Raw genomic sequence first — 23,249 nt, forward strand, 5'->3', positions numbered from 1 at the left:
ACACAGTGATGTTGTGATGCACTTTGAGCAGCAGAACAACATCCATTCTGAGGCTGTGGTTCAACAAGGTACATTGTAGTGCTTTGTACCTTTTCAGCTTAGTGTCGTTCATTGAAGCCACTTTCCTCCACCGACTTGGTCTCTGCCCTCAGGGAGCCAGTCTCAGGTGGTGTTGGCTGCAGCCTCTCTAGTGGCATGGGACCAACAGAAGTGACGTTATAGGGCCAGTAGGGGGTGTCGGTCCAGGTTGGGAGCGATGAAGTAGGCCTGCTTCATCGCTCCTCCTCCTCCTCCTCCATGGTACCATGGTAATCTCAGGCTAATGATGGAATAATGTAATGTTAAACAGTAAGACATGTACCTCAGTGTGTGTAATGTTAAACACTAAGACATGTACCTCAGTGTGTTTAATGTTAAACAGTAAGACATGTACCTCAGTGTGTTTAATGTTAAACAGTAAGACATGTACCTCAGTGTGTGTAATGTTAAACACTAAGACATGTACCTCAGTGTGTTTAATGTTAAACAGTAAGACATGTACCTCAGTGTGTTTAATGTTAAACAGTAAGACATGTACCTCAGTGTGTTTAATGTTAAACACTAAGACATGGAAACCAAAATGGAACCAAATGGACCCTTACGGGTCTGTAACTCTGAGAGTGTACACATGGAACTGTTGTTACCCCACAAATCATTAGGCATTACATTTATTTATTCAGCTACTTTCAATAGGGAGTGTAGTGTTTCAGTAAACTATAGGATCATAGAATACAGAGACAGTATAGTGTCAAGTATTGACAGTATTGTCAAGAATCTGCACCCATTTCAACATCAAGACAACCTCAAGCCCTTTGAGTTGAGTGCGTCTTTCCGTGGAAGTGTGTTGCTTTTTATTAGGAACCCAGGTACATCTTACTTGACCTCCAGAGTGTCACCTCGCCGCCTGTCACCTCGCCGCCTGCTCCTCCCTGTAGTCTTCATGCATACGGACCTCCTCATCCATCTGAGCCTGCAGGTCCTGTGGACAGAGAAATATCCCCCCTATAGGAGGGTATATTTCCTATAGGAAACTATAGGATCATAGAATACAGAGAGACAGTGTAGTGTCTCAGTAGACTATAGGATGATAGAATACAGAGAGACAGTGTAGTGTCTCAGTAAACTATAGGATCATAGAATACAGAGAGACAGTGTAGTGTCTCAGTAGACTATAGGATCATAGAATACAGAGACAGTGTAGTGTCTCAGTAAACTATAGGATCATAGAATACAGAGAGACAGTGTAGTGTCTCAGTAAACTATAGGATCATAGAATACAGAGACAGTGTAGTGTCTCAGTAAACTATAGGATCATAGAATACAGAGACAGTGTAGTGTCTCAGTAAACTATAGGATCATAGAATACAGAGACAGTGTAGTGTCTCAGTAAACTATAGGATCATAGAATACAGAGACAGTGTAGTGTCTCAGTAAACTATAGGATCATAGAATACAGAGAGACAGTGTAGTGTCTCAGTAAACTATAGGATCATAGAATACAGAGACAGTAATGTCTCAGTTAACTATAGGATCATAGAATACAGAGACAGTGTAGTGTCTCAGTAAACTATAGGATCATAGAATACAGAGACAGTAATGTCTCAGTTAACTATAGGATCATAGAATACAGAGACAGTGTAGTGTCTCAGTAAACTATAGGATCATAGAATACAGAGACACAGTGTAGTGTCTCAGTAAACTATAGGATCATAGAATACAGAGACAGTAATGTCTCAGTTAACTATAGGATCATAGAATACAGAGACAGTGTAGTGTCTCAGTAAACTATAGGATCATAGAATACAGAGAGACAGTGTAGTGTCTCAGTAAACTATAGGATCATAGAATACAGAGACAGTAATGTCTCAGTTAACTATAGGATCATAGAAAACTGATTTTGGAATATTCACCTATAATGGTATAATTATAATCAAGTTTGGGGTCCCCACATTGTCTTCCTGTAAAGTGGGGTCTTTGTATAAAAAAGGTTGAGAACCATTGCAGTAAAGTATACTTAATGGATAATTTCAGCATTTTCCAACCTTTCTCTGTATGTTTTTAATGTCTCATTTAAGCCTACAAGAATCACCATGCTAGCTTAGTTAGCATTAAACTTCTTCATAAACAGCACTACAATGATACAGTGTTGCACTAAAGTACCTTTAAAACATTAACACAACATTCTCACAACCCAGCTGGTTGGTTTTATCAAGTATCTGGACTCAAACAATCAAACTAAGTATGTTATGACATGGTTAGCATTAGCATCAGGCTATGGGCCAAGTGGTTTCACAACAACACTAAACTGACTGAATTCTCTTTGCTTCAGGATCACAGTAGGACTCCAATAAGAGAATGGCTCATTAGCTCTGATGTGTTATGGAAATAATCTACAATAAATGATGATTCTGTGTGTTTTGCATACCAGTAGTTCTTCACAGCTTGTTCTCATCAACCAAAACAAAACGACCTGGAAGTGAAGTTTACAGCACAGGATGCAGTTTCTGAATATATAGAGAAAGTGTATTGCGCCCTCCAGTGGGAACAACATGCTACGATAACATTTCCAGTAGCCCTATGACTCATATGGGTATAGATGACCATAGCAATGATAAGATCAGAAATTCACAATATAGAGCTTTAACTTAAGGGGGGGATGATTTAAAGGTAGGGTAAGTGATTTTGTTAAAAAAAAAAAAAAAAAATCGGTCACAGGGGTCTCTCCAGCTCTTTAGTAAACAGTATATAGTACATTTTCAGGTAGGTGACAACATTTAAGCCAATCAGGAGAGGGCATTGAAAATGCATTTTCGGTTTAAGAGCTGGAGACTCCTTTTACTGATAAAAACACTATAGCAATGAGTACTATCAGAATGGAGCTATTTAACACTTATATTAACCAAAGTAAATCACTTAACCTACCTTTAACCAAATATTATAACTCAACACCTTTCAAATAACCAATTATGTACAGAGCTGATAAGTATATATCTGGATACAGCGTCTCATACACATTCATATTGAAGTAATCTTTAAAGATTACTAAGTTAAAGCTCTACATTGTGAGCCATACTAAAGGCTGATTCCTGTATAATACATGAAACTATTCAATGTGAGAATTCAAATATAAATGCCAACACAATGAGTAGGGCACAGCAGGGAATTGAACCCCGTCCCAGTAAACCAGGAGCTCCATGCCTGCGCCTTTGTTTTGTGTTTTGTTTTATTTTGTTTTTGGCAAACGACGGATCGCAACGCGAATGACGCAACGCAACACCCCTAGCAGCAGCAAAACCCCTAGCAGCAGCAAAAGGAATAAAACATTGGTTCCTACCTTGAACGCCAGTCTTCACTGCATAAAAGCAGCTCTTCACTGAACAAACAGCACAGTTCCTACCTTGAACGCCAGTCTTCACTGCATAAAAGCAGTTCTTCACTGCAGCAGCAGCATAGAGTTCCTACCTTACATCTTCTGGTGACTTTTCTTCTTTCACTTTATATCCTGAAAAGACAGAAGAAAAGAATAAGTGTTAGTTGTGTAGGCCTACATGACCATGGTCACATTTAGGAAAACGTTTATGGGCCCTTGTGGATGTAGCTTTGTCAGCCCCACCCACACTTCTAATCAGGGTGTAATGTAACTAAGTACATTTACTCAAGTACTGTACTTAAGTACAATTGTGAGGTATTTTTTACTTTACTGGAGTATTTCCAATTTTCAGTACTTTTACTCTACATCTACACTACATCTCAGAGGCAAATATTGTACTTTTACTCTACTACAATTATTTGAAAACTTTAGTTACTTGGTAAATCATACATTAACCACTTAAGCCATGCCTTTTGAAAATAGCCAATCTACAGACTCAACGTGTCGCAAAGTGACGCGTTGTGAGCTTGTAGATCGGCTATTTTCAAAGGATTTTTATTCATGTGGAAACAAGTGAAATGGGATATTGTACATAATGAGTACTTACTTTTAGTACTCAAGTATATTTTGTACTTTTTCCCCCTCACTGCTTCTAATTACCCCAATTGCAACCAAATGGACCCTGACCGGTCTGTGATGCCCACTACCTTATAGGGAGTGTCTGCTCTGCTCATGCTGTTCCTTCTAGGTGAACAGGGTGGGGCAGTCTACCAATCTGCTAATGACTCCTGGAGGCACTGGGCCCAGGTGCTCTCCAATGAGCCATTAGCAGATTGGTAGACTGCCCCACCCTGTTCACCTAGAAGGAACAGCATGAGCAGAGCAGACACTCCCTATAAAGGTAGTGCATCACAGGTCTAACTCAGAGAGTGTACATATGGTAACCAAATGGACCCTTGCATTGGTACACTGTACTAAAAGGAACCAAATGGACCCGACCCCAACTGGTCCATTTGGTTCCAGTTGTACGGTCAGAGTTGATGTTAAAGTTTAAGAACCATTAGTTTAGATGACACTATGAGCCATTGAAACAGAGTGTAGTTTGAAAGTGTTTCCTTCACTCCGTTATAAAATATAATGCCTCATTTTGTCCATTTCAAAATCATTAATTCACAGACTAGTTCCCCAAACTGAATTATTTTAAACAAAGCTGTTAAATGCTGGTGGTTAATAATAATGTTTAGTTACCTGCTTGCAAGTGTGGAGAGCTGCTGGAGTTCCATCTGAACTGAATCAAACCAACACCTGGACTCTGTCTCACACCTGAGCTCTATTTATACCTAATTAATCACTGCTCACCACACCACGCCTAGAGCCCGCCCCCACACACACACACGACTATACTTGTGAGGACATCAGCATGGAGGAAAATGACACTTTTAATATGTTTTGCCATTTTTAACTGTGAGCTTAAAGCCGAAAAATAGCAGATCCACAAGCTCACAACAAGCTTACACATCAGCTATTTTTCGGCGCATGGGTTAGGGTTAGCGCGCTGGCAGGCAACTAAGTGTAAATCATGCTGTTTAACTCTAATTCCAACCCCTTCACCTAACCTCTGAACGTCTGATCCTAATCCTAACCCCAGACTGAATCTTTTTCTTGTAAACATATCTCTAAAAAACTTTTTTCAACTCTGAACCATTTTTCTGGTGAGGACCAGGAAAAAGGTTCCTCACAACGTCTATCTATTTATTAATTATTTTGAGGTAATATTGAGGTATTCTTTACTTTTTACCACCACCACTCATACCACCCCATAGTTATTAGATCTGCAGGCTGACCCATCAATGCATAAACAGTGATAAACAGTGAGCCCCCCCCCCCCCCGTTATTTCTGGACAATAAAGCTAGACGGTCATGAAAATAAAATCTGCGCTCATAGCTGAACTCTTAAAGGAAGAAATAACTAAACTAAACTAGCAGAGAGAGAGAGAGAGAGAGAGAGAGGATGCTGTACTTGACATCATGAAGTGAACACAGCACATGTTTTGGACACAGACAGCTGCTTTTCTATGTATGTTAACTTACATGGCCTTCTGTCCAACATTGTAAACACAAACTAGTCATTGCACTATGAAGGAAACAGCTGTCTCAATAGCCTCTAAGGCTACTCTACACGTCTTTCGGGGTTTTTTGGCGGACCACCGGCCCACCGGCATATGCACGGTATGCCAGATGCCCAGTCTGCCCCTGCTGACCATACTTGATAATAAATTAATGTTGGACAGAGTTTCTGTGTCCATCTATGCATTCCATTGCTCTTGTTCCTCTCATCTATTAAGAATATTTGGATAAAGGCATAATAGGCAATTGTAGTACAATAAATTGGTTTGTAATATGTCAACCACTTTAACTCCAGCATCCATTTTCTGGGAAAATCGACAGAAATAGCAGATCGACAAGATCACAACGCTTCGCGAGTCATGAGCTTGTCGAGCGGCTATTTTCGGCGAAGATATTCAGTGTGGAGCGAAAACATTAAAGTCACCGGTATAGAGCCCCGAGGGACTCCCTCTCAACAATATATGAGGTTCTAAGTGGTTAAGTCAGATGTATTCTGTTCAAAAAGATCACGCTGTGATTCATTTCAAACTAAATTTTTCATCATCATCATCATATCCTTAGGAGTGCTAACAAGGCATTAAGATTAGCTCTGATATTGGCATCCTTTACAACTCTGAGATTGGATAACAAAATTGTTATGGCACATGACCACATGGGCTCTAATGCCTGCAGTTTAGACCGGTTTAGACCATTTGCGTATCCTGAGTTTCTCTACTCCGACTGTATATTTATAAAAAATAATATTTGCATAAATATATTAAATACAGTATACTGCCAGAGCTGAATATCACAAATTATTTGCAGCTGTAAACCTGTAATGTGAAATGATTCTGGTTCTTTGATGATAATAATAATAATAACAAGACCAGGAGACCTGGTTCTGCCAGACCCAGAATGAAGTCCTAGTATGTAACACACCTACAAACCACTTTATAACTGAAAAGCATAAATCATTTTATCATTTTTGTGACATAATAATGATGTCATGAATAGTTCGTGACGAAAGGGGACGAAAGGGGGACAGACTTTTTTGGCTGGGGCCGGGGGACAAAGTGACCATGCCCATGTATGGAGAAAACAGATACAAAGCCTCATGTAAGCCCGACCCCTTGGGTCTGGCAATAATAATAATAATAAAGACTGCTGTACACACTTACAGGGTTGTACATTTGCATTTTTAATAGCTGAAGAATAAAATAGAGTTAAAGTATAGCAAAACCACGGACCCCCCATAACTGACTGTGAAATGGAACCAGATACCCATTTGATCATATTTGAATTACATTTCTTGGACTCAATCAAACAATTTCAAACATCTATCACTTCTGTAATTGTATTTATTAATGTAAAACATTTAACCACAATGCAAGCACATAGCTAATTGAAAGAAATACAATACATTCTCACTAGGAAAGTAATCAGAACAAGATGTAATGCAGGAACTTGCAAGGTCAATTTTGTTAAACTGTTCTAGACGATCCTGTCTAGAACGGATACGGAAACAGTCTGTGTATACCAACGTATGTGTGCGTGTAAAGAGTCTGTGTATACCAACGTATGTGTGTGTGTAAAGGGACAGTCTGTTTATACCAACGTATGTGTGTGTGTGTAAAGGGACAGTCTGTGTATACCAACGTATGTGTGCGTGTAAAGGGACAGTCTGTGTATACCAACGTATGTGTGCGTGTAAAGGGACAGTCTGTGTATACCAACGTATGTGTGTGTGTAAAGGGACAGTCTGTGTATACCAACGTATGTGTGTGTGTAAAGGGACGGATGCAGTAGGCGGGTTCCGTAAATAGGAACTAGGCTTTCCAAGGGTACTGCAGAAAGCTGTTGACCAATAACAACCGTCAGCTCGTTACTATGGGAACTAAAACGGTAAAGCTTGCGTCAAACTTACAGTATTTAGATATATAAATGAGATATAACTGTGTGTCTTCATGTTATATTCACATTATGTTGAATTCATTGTGTTGCGATACCATTTGGGACTGCTGGTTTTGTAAAGACATCCTGCTGAACAAGGGGATCATGAGGTCCCTGCGGAACATGGGAGCGTTGCTAACAGCAACCTGCACAATGTACTAATAATAATAAAATAATAACGACCTGACGATCTAAACATCATTATACATTTACAGAAAGAGGACTGAAGGCATAAAATACATTCTCACTAGGAAAGTAATCAGAACAAGATATAATGCAGGAACTTTTGTAAAATATAGTTTTATTTTTTACAGCAAAAAAAAGTAGTCACGTGACTCAACCTTGAATTGATCAGACGATAACGGACTACCGTATTTGTTTTCAATTGCAGTAGCCGGCATACTACACAGACAAAGCCACATCAACCCACAGAATAACAACAAATCACCTACTAAGCCCCGTCGGTAGGCAGTAGCTCACCTACTTACACCAATAAAAGGTCTGATTGAATGTGATAATCTCCCATTCAGTGCATTGACAGCATCCGAAGCCGGTGGCCAGTGTCATATGACTCCCGAGATAATTTACCTAATTTGGTGGGGGAGGGGGGAGGGGGGAGAATCATGTTTCTGTTAGAACAACTTTTTGTCACATTTGGCTCCGTATTGTATTGTATCCAGCAAACTTTGAAAGGCAATTATAGCCATTCAAAATGGAAAATGAAAAATCTGGATGATACACGGTCATCACAGGACTCCAGAGATTTGGGGTTTTTGGTTCCTTATTTGGTAAAGTATCTTCACTTGAGTTCTATAATGTTTATGTTAATGGTAAAACAAAATAAAAAGTACTTTAAACTTGCAAATTGTCTTCCAATTGTTGCGGGGGATACAGTAACAGAATTTATTTAGAAAGTATTTTTTGAGGTACACTATATAGTGGAAAGTGGTACAACGATTCGGACACTTTTAGGAGCAATGCTGTGTGGACTTTTATTCTTTTGAACTGTTACCCTGTGTCCAGCACCAGCAACAAACTGGTCTTTTGGTGTCCTTCTTTATGTTGGGGTCTCCAATTTGAGCCACTGGCTATTCTTTTTTTGTTTGTTTGGAGGCCGTAACAATGTACATTGTGCAGGTGGATTGTCTTCCTTGGTCTACAGATTGATTGAATATTTTATTAGGCAAAACATGTAAAACAGCACAGTTACATTTAAAAAACTTTGTCTAAAAGGTCAGTTCAAAAAAGTCCTTGCGGTCTTGTTACCAATGAGGTCCTTGGTATTCAATTCATAGTCATAGTGGCACCACAGTTCAAATATCAATACAAAAATACAGAAAAAGATAACACTATGTACAAACAAAAATAAAAAAAGGAGGGAAAAAAATAAAATAAAGCTATATGTACAAAAAGGGGGGGGGGGGGGTCGTCTGTCTAACGGGAAAATAGTACTACCTCCTTTTTTGGCCTCCAGAAAGGTGAGTTTTTAAGGTTGTCTTAAATGAGCCCAGCGAACTGCATTTTTTTAGGGATGGGGTTAGACTATTCCAAACCTGGGTGGCAGTGCTGTAGAAGGAGAATTTGCCCATGTTTGTTTTATGGGTGGGTGGTACCAGAGCGCTCCCTCTAGTTTTGTCACTGTGGGTGTCACTAACCTTTTGGAGGTATTTACTCATAGGGGGCATTTACAATTTTGAAGACCAATCCCATTTTTTGTTTAACCCTGTCTTCTACCCTAAGCCAGCCTAGGCTGGCAAAATGGGTGGGAGAAAGGTGGGTCATGGGCCCCAGTCCGAGGAGTAGCCGAATCAGTTTGTTTTGGGAGGTTTGAAGCTTAGTCTTGGAGTACCAAGAGGTGCAAGCATATAGTCAAAGAGGGGCTGAATTAGGGCACCTGAAAGGGTCCTGAGGGCATCCTTGTTGACAAAGAGGAAACTCTGCCCATAAATCTGGTTCTCTGGTTAACTCTTTTGATCACCTTTGTAGTTGGAGCATGCAAAGTTTGACGAGAGAGAGAGAGAGAGAGAGAGAGAGAGAGAGAGAGAGAGAGAGAGAGAGAGAGAGAGAGAGATCATATGATCTTTTTAATTCAGAGCACAAAATTACAAATGGAAAAACAAATCATTATCAATGTTTTCATTTTGTTTTTGAAACTTAATATTGAAACAAATAAGTAGTACATTTCCAATTCCTATTTTTGCTATATCCTGAAAGGAAGATACACTGATTTGGTGATGATTCCCCACTTTTCATATTAAATTAGATACAAAAATGCTTCATAAAAAAATACCCCCTTTCGATTAACATTTCAGATTTTAGAGACCAAAAAATGTCTTGACTTTAAGATTGTAGAGATAATTTCAGAGCTTACATAGTGACACTGCTTATGGTTTGATGTCACCACTAGGCAGCACCAGGGGGGCAAAGATCACAACGATGATCGTCTCTGTCTTCCAGCTGTTGGAACCTGTTCGTGTGATCTTTAGTAACTGAGAACAGAGCAAAGAAGAAAAAAAGAATTGACCACTGTAGTTTCCAAATCATATGACACACAGATAGATAGATAGATAGATAGATAGATAGATAGATAGATAGATAGATAGATAGATAGATAGATAGATAGATAGATATGTATATATATGTCACAGGACGATTGAATAACCAGGACGATTGAAGACAGAGCGCTCGTTTTTACTTTTTAGGCACGGGGCCAGTGGCGGCTGGTGGGAAATTTGGGTGGGAGTGCTGCGCGTGCGCGCGACCGCGCACGGCGAAAATTTTTTGGGGGGCCCAAAATGTTTTGGGGGGCCCAAAACTCGTAAAATGCATAGATTTTGCCACAGTTATACCTATAAGTTATAGGTATAACTATAGGCTTTTTTCCTCATTCATGCATCCCTGAAGATCAATTTCTTAATGCCTGGTATGGTGTAGAAATGACAAGCACATGATATCATGCATAGAAAATAGTTGTGCAAATATTGTACTTTTACTCCACTACAATTATTTGAATTTGAACATTTTTAGGTTTTTTATTTTATTTTTTCTACTTATCCTCAAATCTAGCTAATTTGACACTGTGTTATGTTAATTCTTCATTATTAATTACCTATGATGCATCTCTTTTTCGATCTAAAAAATCAAGCAAACATGCACAAAGGTATTATCACATTCATTTTAGTTATTTTTTTGTATTTTTTCTACTTATCCTCAAATCTAGCTAATTTGACACTGTGTTATGTTAATTCTTCATTATTAATTACCTATGATGCATCTCTTTTTCTTTCTAAAAAATAAAGCAAACATGCACAAAGGTATTATCACATTCAGAGGAAGGCTTTTATTTTTTCCCATTATCAGTCATATGACTTGAACATTTCCAAAACTAAACAAAAAGTGCCTTATGATAAGTGCTAAATAAATGTACAGAAAATTAACCAGTGCCATCAAGAACTGAAATGGCTGAAAGCCATGACTTTGCCATCTTATGGCTTAAGTTTTACTTCTTGTACAGAAATTTGGCCCTCCTCTCCTTGAGAGATGCAAATCTTTCAATGACTTTATGGTTAAAGTCAGGGATGTCTTTGACAAGTTTCTTCTCCATAGAGAGCATGGCCAATGCATTGAGGCGATCCTCTGTCATTGAGTGTCTGAGGAAGGTCTTGATTCTCTTCAGTGTTGAGAAGCACCTCTCAGATTCAGCTGTAGTCATAGGAGTTGTGATGAGGATCTTCAACAAAGCTACAGTCTCTGAGAAGGTGTCCTGAAGGTTGTTCTCCATGAAGACCTGGTACAGAGCCACAGCACCACTACAGTTCTTGAACTCATCATTTCTGTAGATGAGTGACAGCTCAGTTTTCAGCTTGTTCTTGTTCAGCAGTGGGTAGGCCTCCATGGTAGTGTTCAGTGCTGCTTCAGGGAACCGGCTCCTGTACTTGTGGAAATTGACACTCTGCAGCAGTACAGCACTGATTAGGTGCTTGGTGAAGGAAAACCTCTGTTTTGCATGGCCCAAGATAGTGTCACACACCTAAAAAGAAGGGGAACAAAATGAATGCACCAACTTAATAGAATATGGAGATGGATAAGTCAACAGTATAATATATCAATATAATAATAAAAACACTATTTAGTTTTATCAATGTATATATTTAATTGATAGGGACAATGCAAATTAGTACAGCGGTATTATAAAACTAGACTGTTATATTACAGGGCCTACTTTAAGCACAATACAGCACTACTACAATAATAACAAAAATTCAACTGTATCAACTTTGTAAAAGACTAACAGCATATTTCTCACCTCTGTAGCTATCCTCTGAAGTTCATCTGGGCCCAGTGTGTGACGTTTCTTGCCAAGCTGCTGCTGAGATACACGGCAGCTATGTTCTCCACAGAGTGTAGGGATGGAATCTCTAAACAGAACCAGAATAGAAAAGTTTTGCTTTAGTTGTCAAGTACGTTATTACCTACACATAGTTTAAGTTATTCAAGGATCATATCATAGACATTAACACAGTATCAGTAATACAACATACATATACATTTACCTGATCTCTTGCACTTTTTCTGTGAACTGCTGCATGCTTCTCTGGACAAAGACTGCGTCAATGTTCCTCTTCTGGAGCTGGTTGTAGAGAATGTCCACATAAGGCATGATGTGACGGAACAGTTCCAAGAAGAAGGTGAACGTATCATCCTCCAGTAGCCTCACAAACCCTCCAGCTTCTCGCACAGTGGTAGAATCAAATTCACCCGAGTCCCTAATGGTTTCAAAACACTGGAGGAGGTCATCTTTGTGCTCAAACACAGTGTTCACAGTACGGCTGTGGAAGTTCCATCTTACTGTGCTTGCTCTTGGGAGTCTGTGTGCCACCACTCTATCCAGAACATTGGTTCTCTTAGGAGATCGTGAAAAAAAGGTAGAGAATCCACCCAGGTCAGAGAAGAACTGTCTGACTTTGGAAATGTGAGATGTCACCTGCTGCATGATGAGATTTAATTGATGTGCATAGCAGTGGACATAGTGTGCATTCTCATAAACATCTCGCACCTTCTTATTCACACCACCTGTGGCTCCTCTCATGACACTTGCACCATCATATGTCTGGGCGATGAGCTTCTTCTTCTGGTCATCAGGGAGAATGGAGCTCAACCTAGCCAGAAGTGCTGTGGAGATGGAATCAGCTGTGGCACTCTGGAGAGGTACAAATTCAAAAAATCTCTCTTGCACAACATGGGCTTGGTCAATGTAGCGGAAAACAATAACCAGTTGATTTTGAGTGGAAACATCAGTTGTTTCATCAGCCTGTATGGAGACAAAGTCTGCACTCTGGATTTCTTCTATGATGCGTTCTCACAAAACAGAGAGCATACAGTCAAGGAGTTCATTCTGTACTGTCTTAGATGTTCCCTTAAACACAGTAGCAGCCTGCAGGTGCTCTTGTACAGCTGCATCTATTGATGCTACAAAATCCACCAATCCTCTGAAAACACCAGGATTTGCTGAGTCTTCACTTTCATCATGCCCACGTAGGGCTAACTCAAAGGCACCACAGAACTTGACACAATCTATTATTTTAGACAAGATGTGCCTGTTTTTGTCAACCTCCTCATTGTGTTTACGGATCCCTAACCTGTAGCCTTCATTAAGCTGAGCAGCTATGTTCACTTTTCCAAACATGGCTAGTTTCACTGCATTGTCCATGTGGATTGAGGTTCCCTCATGTTTTTCAGCTTTATTTGATAAGTGCCTCATATCTATCACACCAGTCTTAATCCATGCTGGGTCAGACCCTGCTGTTTGAAAAAGGAGGCAGGGAAAGCAAAATAAAGCATTGGACTGATTACATGCAGTTAGCCAAGCCTTCTTGTTGTACCAGCTCTTTGAAAAAGACCTTGTGTATTCCCTTCCTCTGTCCTTAGTTTTCTGAGTGATGTTGACATCAGGTTGATCTGGTCCAAGCTGTTTTATTCTTAGTTTATCTGGCAGTGTTCTTCTCTCAAATGGAGTTTTCTGCAGTGATTTAACTGAGTTCTCTTTTTCCTCCATCCTAAAATTACTGAGTTTACACCATAGAGTTAAAAATAAGGTTAACACTACACTTACTGTCTGTTTCCACGACGCTACTACTCCTCAATATCATTCATTTATGAACGCTGTGTGTCAGTCTCTGTTATGAGGTGTATGCTGCCCCCAAGAGGTTGGTGGTGTGTATTGGTCTGAACGCAGTTAATGTGCGACCAACAGAGACCCTATCGTTTGCATTGAAGAGGATCCAACTGCGCATGTCCAACTTAGAACGAGAGGCATGGAGTAAAGATCTCTGCGCACATACACGTGACAGTCTGTAACCTATCAGTAACGTTATACAACGTAGAACATTTGTATCAACATTTGACATTTCACCAGGGCAGATTATACCTTTTACCCACTGTTTACTTACTATTATATATTTACCTTGCTCATTTTAAATAAATTACAGGACGACGCAGATATCGAAGTGAAAGTGATTTTTTATATAAAAAAAAAAAATTCAAAAAAAAAAAAAAATTCAGGTCGGTGGGGTGGTGGTGCGGCGCACTTGCGCCCTCTATGGACGGGCCGCGGCTGCACGGGGCTTCGGGGCGAGGCGGGGCGAGGCGGGGCTTTGCTGCGACGCGGACCTGTCTGTTGTTGTTCCCCCCCACGTAGCAATCAGGGAGAAACTAAAACAATGCGTGTGTGCGCGGGCGCGTGTGTGCGCGGGCGCGTGCATGCGTGCGCATGTGTGTGCATGCGTATGCGCGTGCATGCGTATGCGCGTGCGCACAAACGCACACGCACACGCACACACACACCCACACACACACACACACCCTCCCTCTAGTCTGGCTTGCATTGCCCTCTAGCGTTGGTTTTACAGAATTGCCTGAAAACAAGCGCTCCTTCTTCAATCGTCCTGGTTATTCAATCGTCCTGTAACACACACACACACACACACACACACACACACACACACACACACACACACACACACACACACACACACACACACACACACACACACACACACACACACACACACACACACGATATATGTCCTGTAAATTATTATTTACCTCTTGTTTCTGCGACTTATTCTCCAGTGGCAGAACCAGGATTCCTCCCACGTTAAGCAGGTTCTTCATGCAGTCCTCGTACTCCTGCTTCACCCTGGCACCCACATACACCCTGTCATACTGATGGTCCTTTGGGACAACCTCCAGACAGTTGCCCACCACAAAGCAAGGCTCGCAAATCTTAAACCTATACGCATGCATGCAAGCACACACACACACACACAACACAACAAACAGAAAATATTATTAAAGTCTGTTACTCAACCCATTATGCCATTTGGTGTGTGTGTGTGTGTGTGTGTGTGTGTGTGTGTGTGTGTGTGTGTGTGTGTGTGTGTGTGTGTGTGTGTGTGTGTGCGTGCGTGCGTGCGTGCGTGCGTGCGTGCGTGCGTGCGCGAGTGAGTGTGTGTTTCATTTTACTTTCCAATGGCCCCTACTTTGAAAACCTGTGTATTAATCCACCACAGGGAACTAAACAATATATATTCTATTCAATACTATAGGAGGATCCTTCACATTTAGGCTCTTCTAACTTTGCAAGTGTGGACCACTCACCTAGTATCCATCACCGCACGGTAGATGGCAGGAGATGACAGGTGGATGTTACCATGACGCCAGGGCAGCTTATCATAGGCACTTCCCCTGAACTCCTCCAGGTAGTAGTGAGCCCTGTCAACGGCCTTGAACGCCTGTTCCACCAACTCAGAGCGGTTGTGCCGATCCTCCTTCAGGTTGACATTCAACTCGTTGCAAGAGATGAAGAAGATTATGACATACTACTTGAGGCTATTCTCCTACAACAGTGCGGGCACCCACAAATAGGCTGCTCATGTTTTCATTAGCTTATTTAGATGTTAACGTGAAACTGTTTGTGGACATGAATGATAGGATAGGGCTATTTCCGTCTGAAAACTTTAATAATGTGTCAGTGCTCAGCCAGCTATACCGAAAGTTGTGATTGTAATTTGTTTCTGTTGTATCTTGTGTTCAAATGCAAGGCAAGTAAAAATAAAGCACTTTTACATTGCGTGACTGTCTGTTATGAATGTAATCACGGGTAACAGGGCGGGCAAACAGGTCCATTATTTGACGGGTAGGTCGGGTCTTGATTGAATTTTGAGTTATTCACAGGTGACGGATCGGTATGGTCTGATTATTAACGGTGGGGAGGGTGCGGGTTTGCAAAATTGGGCCCGTGCAGGACTCTTAAGATAAACTACTCAATTTCCACAAATTGTAGAGTGTGGTTGCCCGATGCAAGTTGTAGTGAAATCAGCATCTGAATGTTGTGAAACTTTGCACGCACACTCCCAGTAGGCCCATTATTTTTTTATATCGACCTCATGGTGGCACTATAACAGACAATGGCCTGGACTGAATGGCATGATGCAACTCTTCATATAGGCCACGACCATTTGTGCCAGACTAGATTTTCTGCCATTTCACCTTATCTTCAAAGCACATGTTTTTGTGATCAAGATGCATCACATGTATCAGTTAGATGTTTCGGATTCCATTCCAATTGGCTATGACTGCCTTCCAAAGTTTGCCGACCCTAGGTCGACTATGTACGATTTCGATTTCTGGTCTGTGTGTGTACAAACAGTGAAGGTGTGTTGTTAAACACACCTTCCCTGTGTATACGCCTTTATACACAGGGGAAATAGCGTTACAGCGAAATAAGGTTAAAATACACACTTGTGCACTTGTGACTTCTGCTCAGAAAAGAAGGCACTTTTGGGGGTGGGCTTTATATATCGCCCCCTAAACCTACAATTTAAATTTGGAGTTGATTGGATGTTGCTTTCATGATATATGGCTTTTTATTTTTTTAAGAAATAGGCCCCTCAAACTAATTGTGGAAGCCAGTGTATTCACTCAGTAGAACCCAATCACAAGCCCTGAAAACATACCCTGCTTTATCATAAATTTTAGATGGCCCCATTAAAATGTGTTTTTTTTGGACAAATTGTAGTGTTTAACTCAATGTTTGATCTTATATAATTATGGTTGATTCGTGTAGGTTAAAATACATATCTGTTTCACTGTGCAAAGTAAGTCAGTGAGGAGATTTTAGACCAAACATCTCTTGCCTTTATATTGTTAACATTCTTATTGATATAAAAGCTTATGTAGCCTTACTGCTTGTTTGATGTTCCCTCTGGGCAGCACAAGGGGGGCATAGGACACGCTCAAGATTGTCTCTTTCTTCCAGCTGTTGGAACCTGTACGCGTGATTTTTATCATCTGAGAAAATAACAAAGAAAAACAGAATCATTGCTTAATATAAAGAAAATGCTATCTGAAATGTATCATTTAACAATATGCAATCATTCCATTTTCAGAAATGTGAGTCAGAAGACATTTGACTTCACTTCATTGGATTTCATGTGACCAAATTCAATGTGTTTATTAAACTTAAACCCATTTTTACACTCTCAAGGTCCTTACACGCCGGGGCGATTTTTTTCATGCGAATAATACGTTTCTTTTTAAAACCTTATAAAGTCAAAGCAAGCTTCCACACCAGTTTCGCGGAGCGAAAAAAGCGTCTTTTAATTATTCGGAACGAGTCAGAATTTTGCGTATATTCGCATATTCGCCGGTGTGTAACCGCCTTTAGAGCTCAGGATATGTTAGAGATGGGTGCCCTGTGTATACCTCATTCTCCAGTGGCAGAACCAGGATTCCACCCACTTGAAGTAGGTTCTTCATGTAGTCCATACTCTCACGCTGCACCTCGGCGCCCACATACACCCTGTCATACTGACGTCCATCTGGGACAATCTCCAGACAGTTGCCCACCACAAAGCAAGGCTTGCAAAACCTATGCATGCAAGCACACAGACAACACAACAACTGTCACTCTCAATTCCCTTCCCTTTTGTATACTCTTCATTATAATGTGAAATAATCTGATACCTGTCAAAGTGGTCGCTGTTCTTAATGAACGAGTCCAGTTTCTGATGTGCATATTTAACCACGTCGTCAGCATGCAGCTCAACCCCATGGTTCACTCCAAATGGACCTATAAGATATAGCATAAAAATTACTTTATTAATACAAGCCCTCCCAAACGTTTCCATGCCAATGACTCAAAAAGACATAGCCTCTGGCAGCTGCTCCTGCAAAATGGCTTTAAAACACGGATAATCAAAAATAGCTAAAACAGTGAAAAGGTCAGATCTAAAAGCTCTCATGTCATGTTGTCACGCGTTGAGCGTCGCATCACATTGCTTTGTGAGCTATCAGTTCTGCTATTTTATAGAGCTATTTTATCGGGATAAAAGTGATTAAACTGGCACAATAATCTTATAAATTGAATTTGAATTTAAATGTTGTGTGTGTGTGTGTGTGTGTGTGTGTGTGTGAGCCGATCTACAAGCTCTCAAGCTTATAGATCTGCTATTTTTCGGCTATATTTTTTGGTATGATTGTTCCCCCTCTTTGCCAAAAATAGCCGATCTACAAGCTCACAACTGCTGCGAGGCGTTGTGAGCTTGTAGATCGGCTATTTTCGGGTAATGTTCCCTCAGAGTAGGGATGCTGGGTTTCAAGTGGTTAATGTAAAAAAGAAAGACAAAAAGGTTTCTTTCACACAAAGATTGAAACGACGTCGATACGACGTCCACTTCAGACGTTGAAACGACGTCGATACGACGTCCACTTCAGACCCCGAAACGACGTCGATACGATACGACGTTCACTTCAGACCCCGAAACGACGTCGATACGACGTCCACTTCAGACCCCGAAACGACGTCGATACGACGTTCACTTCAGACCCCGAAACGACGTCGATACGACGTTCACTTCAGACCCCGAAACGACGTCGATACGACGTCCACTTCAGACCCCGAAACGACGTCGATACGACGTTCACTTCAGACCCCGAAACGACGTCGATACGACGTCCACTTCAGACGTTGAAACGACGTCGATACGACGTCCAAGTCAGACCCTGTCTGCATTGCACTTAGACGTTGAAACGACTTCGACAGGACGTTCCACTGTAACCAGTGGTGGAAAAAGTACTCAAATGTTTTACTTAAGTAAAACAGTCCCATATTAAAAATGTATGAGTAAAAGTACAAAAGTATCAGCTTCAAAATATACTTAAAGTACCAAAAGTTAATTTTGTTACATTTTGGGGGGGAAATGGACAATTTATTTACTTATTGTGCAGAATTACCCCGTTTCACAAGTTCAAAATGTATACAAAATCTTGAAAATAGAACTACAGCTGCGATCTGCTATTTTCAAAACATTTTTATTAGGGGTGTAACGATACGTTTTAACAACGATTCGATACGTATCACGATACTTGGTTGTCGATACGATACATGAACGATACAGGTTAATTTAGAACGATACGATACGTTTCGATTCAGCGATTTAGTCGATACGATACATGAACGATACAGGACAGGTTAATTTAGAACGATACGATTCGATTCAATGATTTAAAATCGATATAGTAACTATTTATTTACCCAAAGATTCTGTGTGAAAAATAAATACCTGGATACTGGATATAAACCCCTCTTTCTCTTTTCTTCTTCTTAAAAGTACTTAGTATTGATATAATTGATTATTTGCATTGCAGAACGATTCGATACGATTATTTGCATTGCAAAACGATTCGATACGATTCAAAGTCAAACGATACGATATTTAGCTGTTTGCATATCGATATAGTAGATCGTTGAAAATTCAAAACGATGCATCGATGCAGTTACTGTATCGTTACGGGCCTAATTTTTATACATTTTTATACTGCAGAGCCAGAAACCAGTGTTGCCATGTCATTATAAGCGACTTTGGGCTTATCTTTCTGTGAAGTTGCTTGTAGATATTGGTAGTTGGAGGTTAAGGTTTTTGGGGCTAGTTGATTATTTGGGCTTGCTTCACAATTTTAAATGTATTTTAACCAGTGGTTCTCAATTACTTTTACGTCATGGCCCCCCAAATTAATATGTATAATAACCCCCATCTGAAAATGTTTTGTGCCAGGGAGCCCCGTACCAGATTTGTGTTAAAGTGTTTTAAAAATCCTCAAATATTTCACATTTTACTCCAAGATTTTATTTTATCTACAAGCTCACAACGCGTCGCATCACGACACGTTGTGAGCTTGTAGATCGGCTATTTTCAATGTATAAAGGTTTAAAGTGCTCATAATGGCATAGTGCAGGCCTTCAACAGGGGTCCGCGAAATTGTTGCTTAGACAATAAATACAAAAAATCTATATAAAAATATGTTTTAGATGTAGCCAGTCAGAGTTGAGCCTCAGGGGCCACCGTAGGCTAGCTGCACTGGCACTTCCTTAGTCCCAATCAGTGAGAGTATTTAAAGGCCTTGCAGTCTACTAACCATTGTCTGCTTGGTGGTTGTTTAGCTGTTTTGTTTAGCCTGCATTTTATCATTGTTTTTATTGTTTATTGAGCCATTTCTGTTATACTAATTGTCGGAGAAAGGCATGGCGAGAGAGTATGTTTTACCCTCCGTCCGTCCGTCCGTGTGTCCGTGTGTCCATCTGTCTGCGAGCGGCTAATCTCTAATCTCTCGTTAAATAAACGATGCAAAGTTAGTATTTTCTCTACTACTGCTCATTGTGGACTCATGATACTCAAACGTGCACTGAATGTCGCGAACGAGCTATCGTTCATGCAGAACGAGATGATGCTGGTTGCTTACTTCTTCCACAGACGCCAGGTTCTGTGGAAGAAGTAAGCAACCAGCGTCGTCTAGTTCTGCACGAACGATGAGCAGTAGTAGAGAAAAAACGAACTTTGCATCGGTTATAATAGACGAATTTCACTCTTACACGGGCTCCCATTATGCCACGGAGGGGGTCGACAGACTGCAAGACACAGGACTCTCTGGAATAACTCAACGTCCATTTCAATGATGGTGAGTGATTAGCGACACATCAAAGATAACACTTAAAATGTCCGGATCTCTCCTTTAATGGGTTAAATGTGCTTTATAAATAAAGTGGATTGGATTGGTGTAATACATACATACATACATACATACATACATATATATATATATATATATATATATATATATATATACACACACACACACACATATATACATATATATATATATATATATATATATATATATATATATATATATATATATATATATATATATATATATATACACACATATATATATATATATATATATATATATATATATATATATATATATATATATATATATATATATATATATATATATATATATATATATATATGTGTGTGTGTGTTTTGCCTTTAAGCAGTCAACCTGAAAAACAATGAGTTTTCCCACACTTATTAAATTCTTATGCGGAAAATCAAAGATCTACAAGCCTGAAAAAAAATGTAGGCTATACCTTTTGGCGGCCGGAACCTCGTTACCCCTGCGGGTAACGGTGACCACCATTACTGCAACAGGGACCCCCGCGGGGTCCCCGTTGCGGTAATGGGGGTCGCCGTTACCGGTGGTTCAGAAGCTGTGTTCACGTTCATTCTTCCATTGGAATCAATAGACTCCAACTTGCTTCCGGTCTCCTAAAAAGGCGTCCACCTACGTCACGCAGAAACGTGAAGTAAACCGGAGATTCCGTATCTTGCTAAATTAACAATCTTTGACTGATAGCTCCACGCAGCTTCAGTCTGATAATCAGGCTAGTTGTTAGCCTGATTATCAGTTTGCTCATCTACCGTTACCGTCGCGGGTAACGTTACCGCCGCGGCTAACGTTACCGCAACGGGGACCCCCGTGGACGGTACTGCAGATATATAAATAGATGGATTCCATGTAATCTCAACATTGCATGCATGGCGCATTTAATAGCATTGTAGATTTAGTAGATTAGTAGATTAGTTAATGAATAAGTGGAGTAGCTACAATAAACAAAGATATTAATATTTGGCATTTGAATCACACTCTGTTAATACTGGGCTCACTAGCTCAGTCAGTGTATGATTACACAATGTCAAAAGATAAGATAAATAATCAACTAAGTGTTCTTTATAATTTGTTGTATAACTGTTGCGTTGGCATTGATTAATTTTTTTCAGGGCTGGATTTTGTCACCTCACTGTAATGACCTTATTTTTGGCATCACAGATACAGAAGTCTTCATGAGTTACTTAGGCTACAGGTTGGGAAAAGCCATGTAAACACTTAAAAGTTCAATACGAAACCCATAATCAACGGTGCAAGGATCCTGTGCTAGGATTCGATCCCATGACCTTGTGGTCTGAAGTCAAGAGCTCTTCCAACAGAGCTATCCAAGCACACTGACCTTTGTACATTGACATTACATGAACATGATGGGTCATTCCACCAAATTAATTAAACGCATTTGGCTCATGCACTTTACAAGTGGGCTTATTGTCAGCAACAGCCAAGAACACAGGAGTCTATTACAGCACTAGACAGACACATGCTGATTTGCCATTTCCAGGATTTGATTTCCAGGATTTGAGTCTTGAGTCCCAAGACTCAAGACCCAAAAGAGTCTTGAGTCGAACGCATTAGATCCAAGTAGACATCAAATTTCTCTTTTGGCCCTTAAGTCCCAAGACTCAAGGCCCAAAAGAGAAATTTGATGTCTACTTGGATCTAATGCGTTCGCGGGAGTAATTGGTTCGACTCAAGACCTTGAGTCTTGGGACTCAAGGCCCAAAAGAGAACTTTGATGTCTCTTACAGGCTGTAACCATCAAAAAGTCAGACCTCGTCGCAAAAACACGCTGATGGGATTACTGGAAATGTATCAAGAAATAGTAGAATACATTCCCTCACTTCAATAAATCAAAGATATGATTGTTATTAACTAACTACCATAAAGAACATAATGTAAAGCAGGCTAAAATAATTATGTCAACAAGGCAGGGATGTTAGCTGGTATTATTATTATTAATAATATCACTGATATGCAGCCACAGCAATTCATGGCTAGTTCCTTGAGTTTGATATGCAAATCACAATGGCAGTATTTGATTGTTCTGTGAAGGTGGGGGGTTCTTTCTGAAAGAACTCTGTCTAGCTAACCTTTCACAGAAAGAAATTCAAAAGTGCTGGAGTATTTCAACTTAACTGTACTAATTGAGGGCTAACATACAAATGAACGGTACAGTAGTTTACTAATCTAAGACACAATGACAACATGTGGCCGGGTGGTGTGGTGGTCTAAGTGTCAAACTCTCAGTGCAGAGATTCTATGTTCAAATCCCAATTCTCTTATAGGTCAGTGCTGGAGTATTTCAATTTACATTGACTGCTTTGAGGACAGTCAGTTTAGTTTAGTCACTTTATCGGCGAAAAAAGTAGTCTGTGTTTGTTTGAAAAAGTAATGTCTCAAGCGGGAGACGAACCCAAACTCCCAAAAGTAAAGGACTGGAAGTCTAATGATAAACGAGGTGCACCACTGAGGCCGACGCTGAGGAGTGGTATTTGGGCTCTATTACAATGTGACTTGCGCGCGCACACACACACACACACACACACACACACACACACACACACACACACACACACACATTTTTCTGGGAACTCCCTGGACCCCCCCCAAGGACCCCTGGGGGTCCCCGGACCCCATTTTGCTTAACGTTTTTTGAAAGTCCTGAAAAACAATATAAATATATTGTCTGTTGGGCGGAAACCTCATTATG

The 23,249-nt window shown here is 40.3% G+C and overlaps 1 protein-coding gene across 1 annotated transcript; it reads right to left on the minus strand.

Annotated features, from left to right (window-relative positions):
• Window positions 1–216: 216 nt before the first annotated feature.
• Window positions 217–21,010, minus strand: LOC308075747 (uncharacterized protein; the record flags this gene model as incomplete). The annotated part of the gene is made up of 9 exons (XM_080415695.1): window positions 217–319; window positions 951–1,018; window positions 9,880–9,954; window positions 14,570–14,756; window positions 15,125–15,312; window positions 16,712–16,816; window positions 17,231–17,396; window positions 17,492–17,597; window positions 20,986–21,010. 9 exons carry the CDS (start codon window positions 21,008–21,010, stop codon window positions 217–219), a joined length of 1,023 nt encoding a protein of 340 aa, XP_080271821.1.
• Window positions 21,011–23,249: the final 2,239 nt, after the last annotated feature.

This window comes from Gymnoscopelus braueri (genome assembly GCF_963280865.1).
Source record: "Gymnoscopelus braueri genome assembly, chromosome: 20".
In the NCBI taxonomy this organism is placed as follows: Eukaryota; Metazoa; Chordata; class Actinopteri; order Myctophiformes; family Myctophidae; genus Gymnoscopelus; species Gymnoscopelus braueri.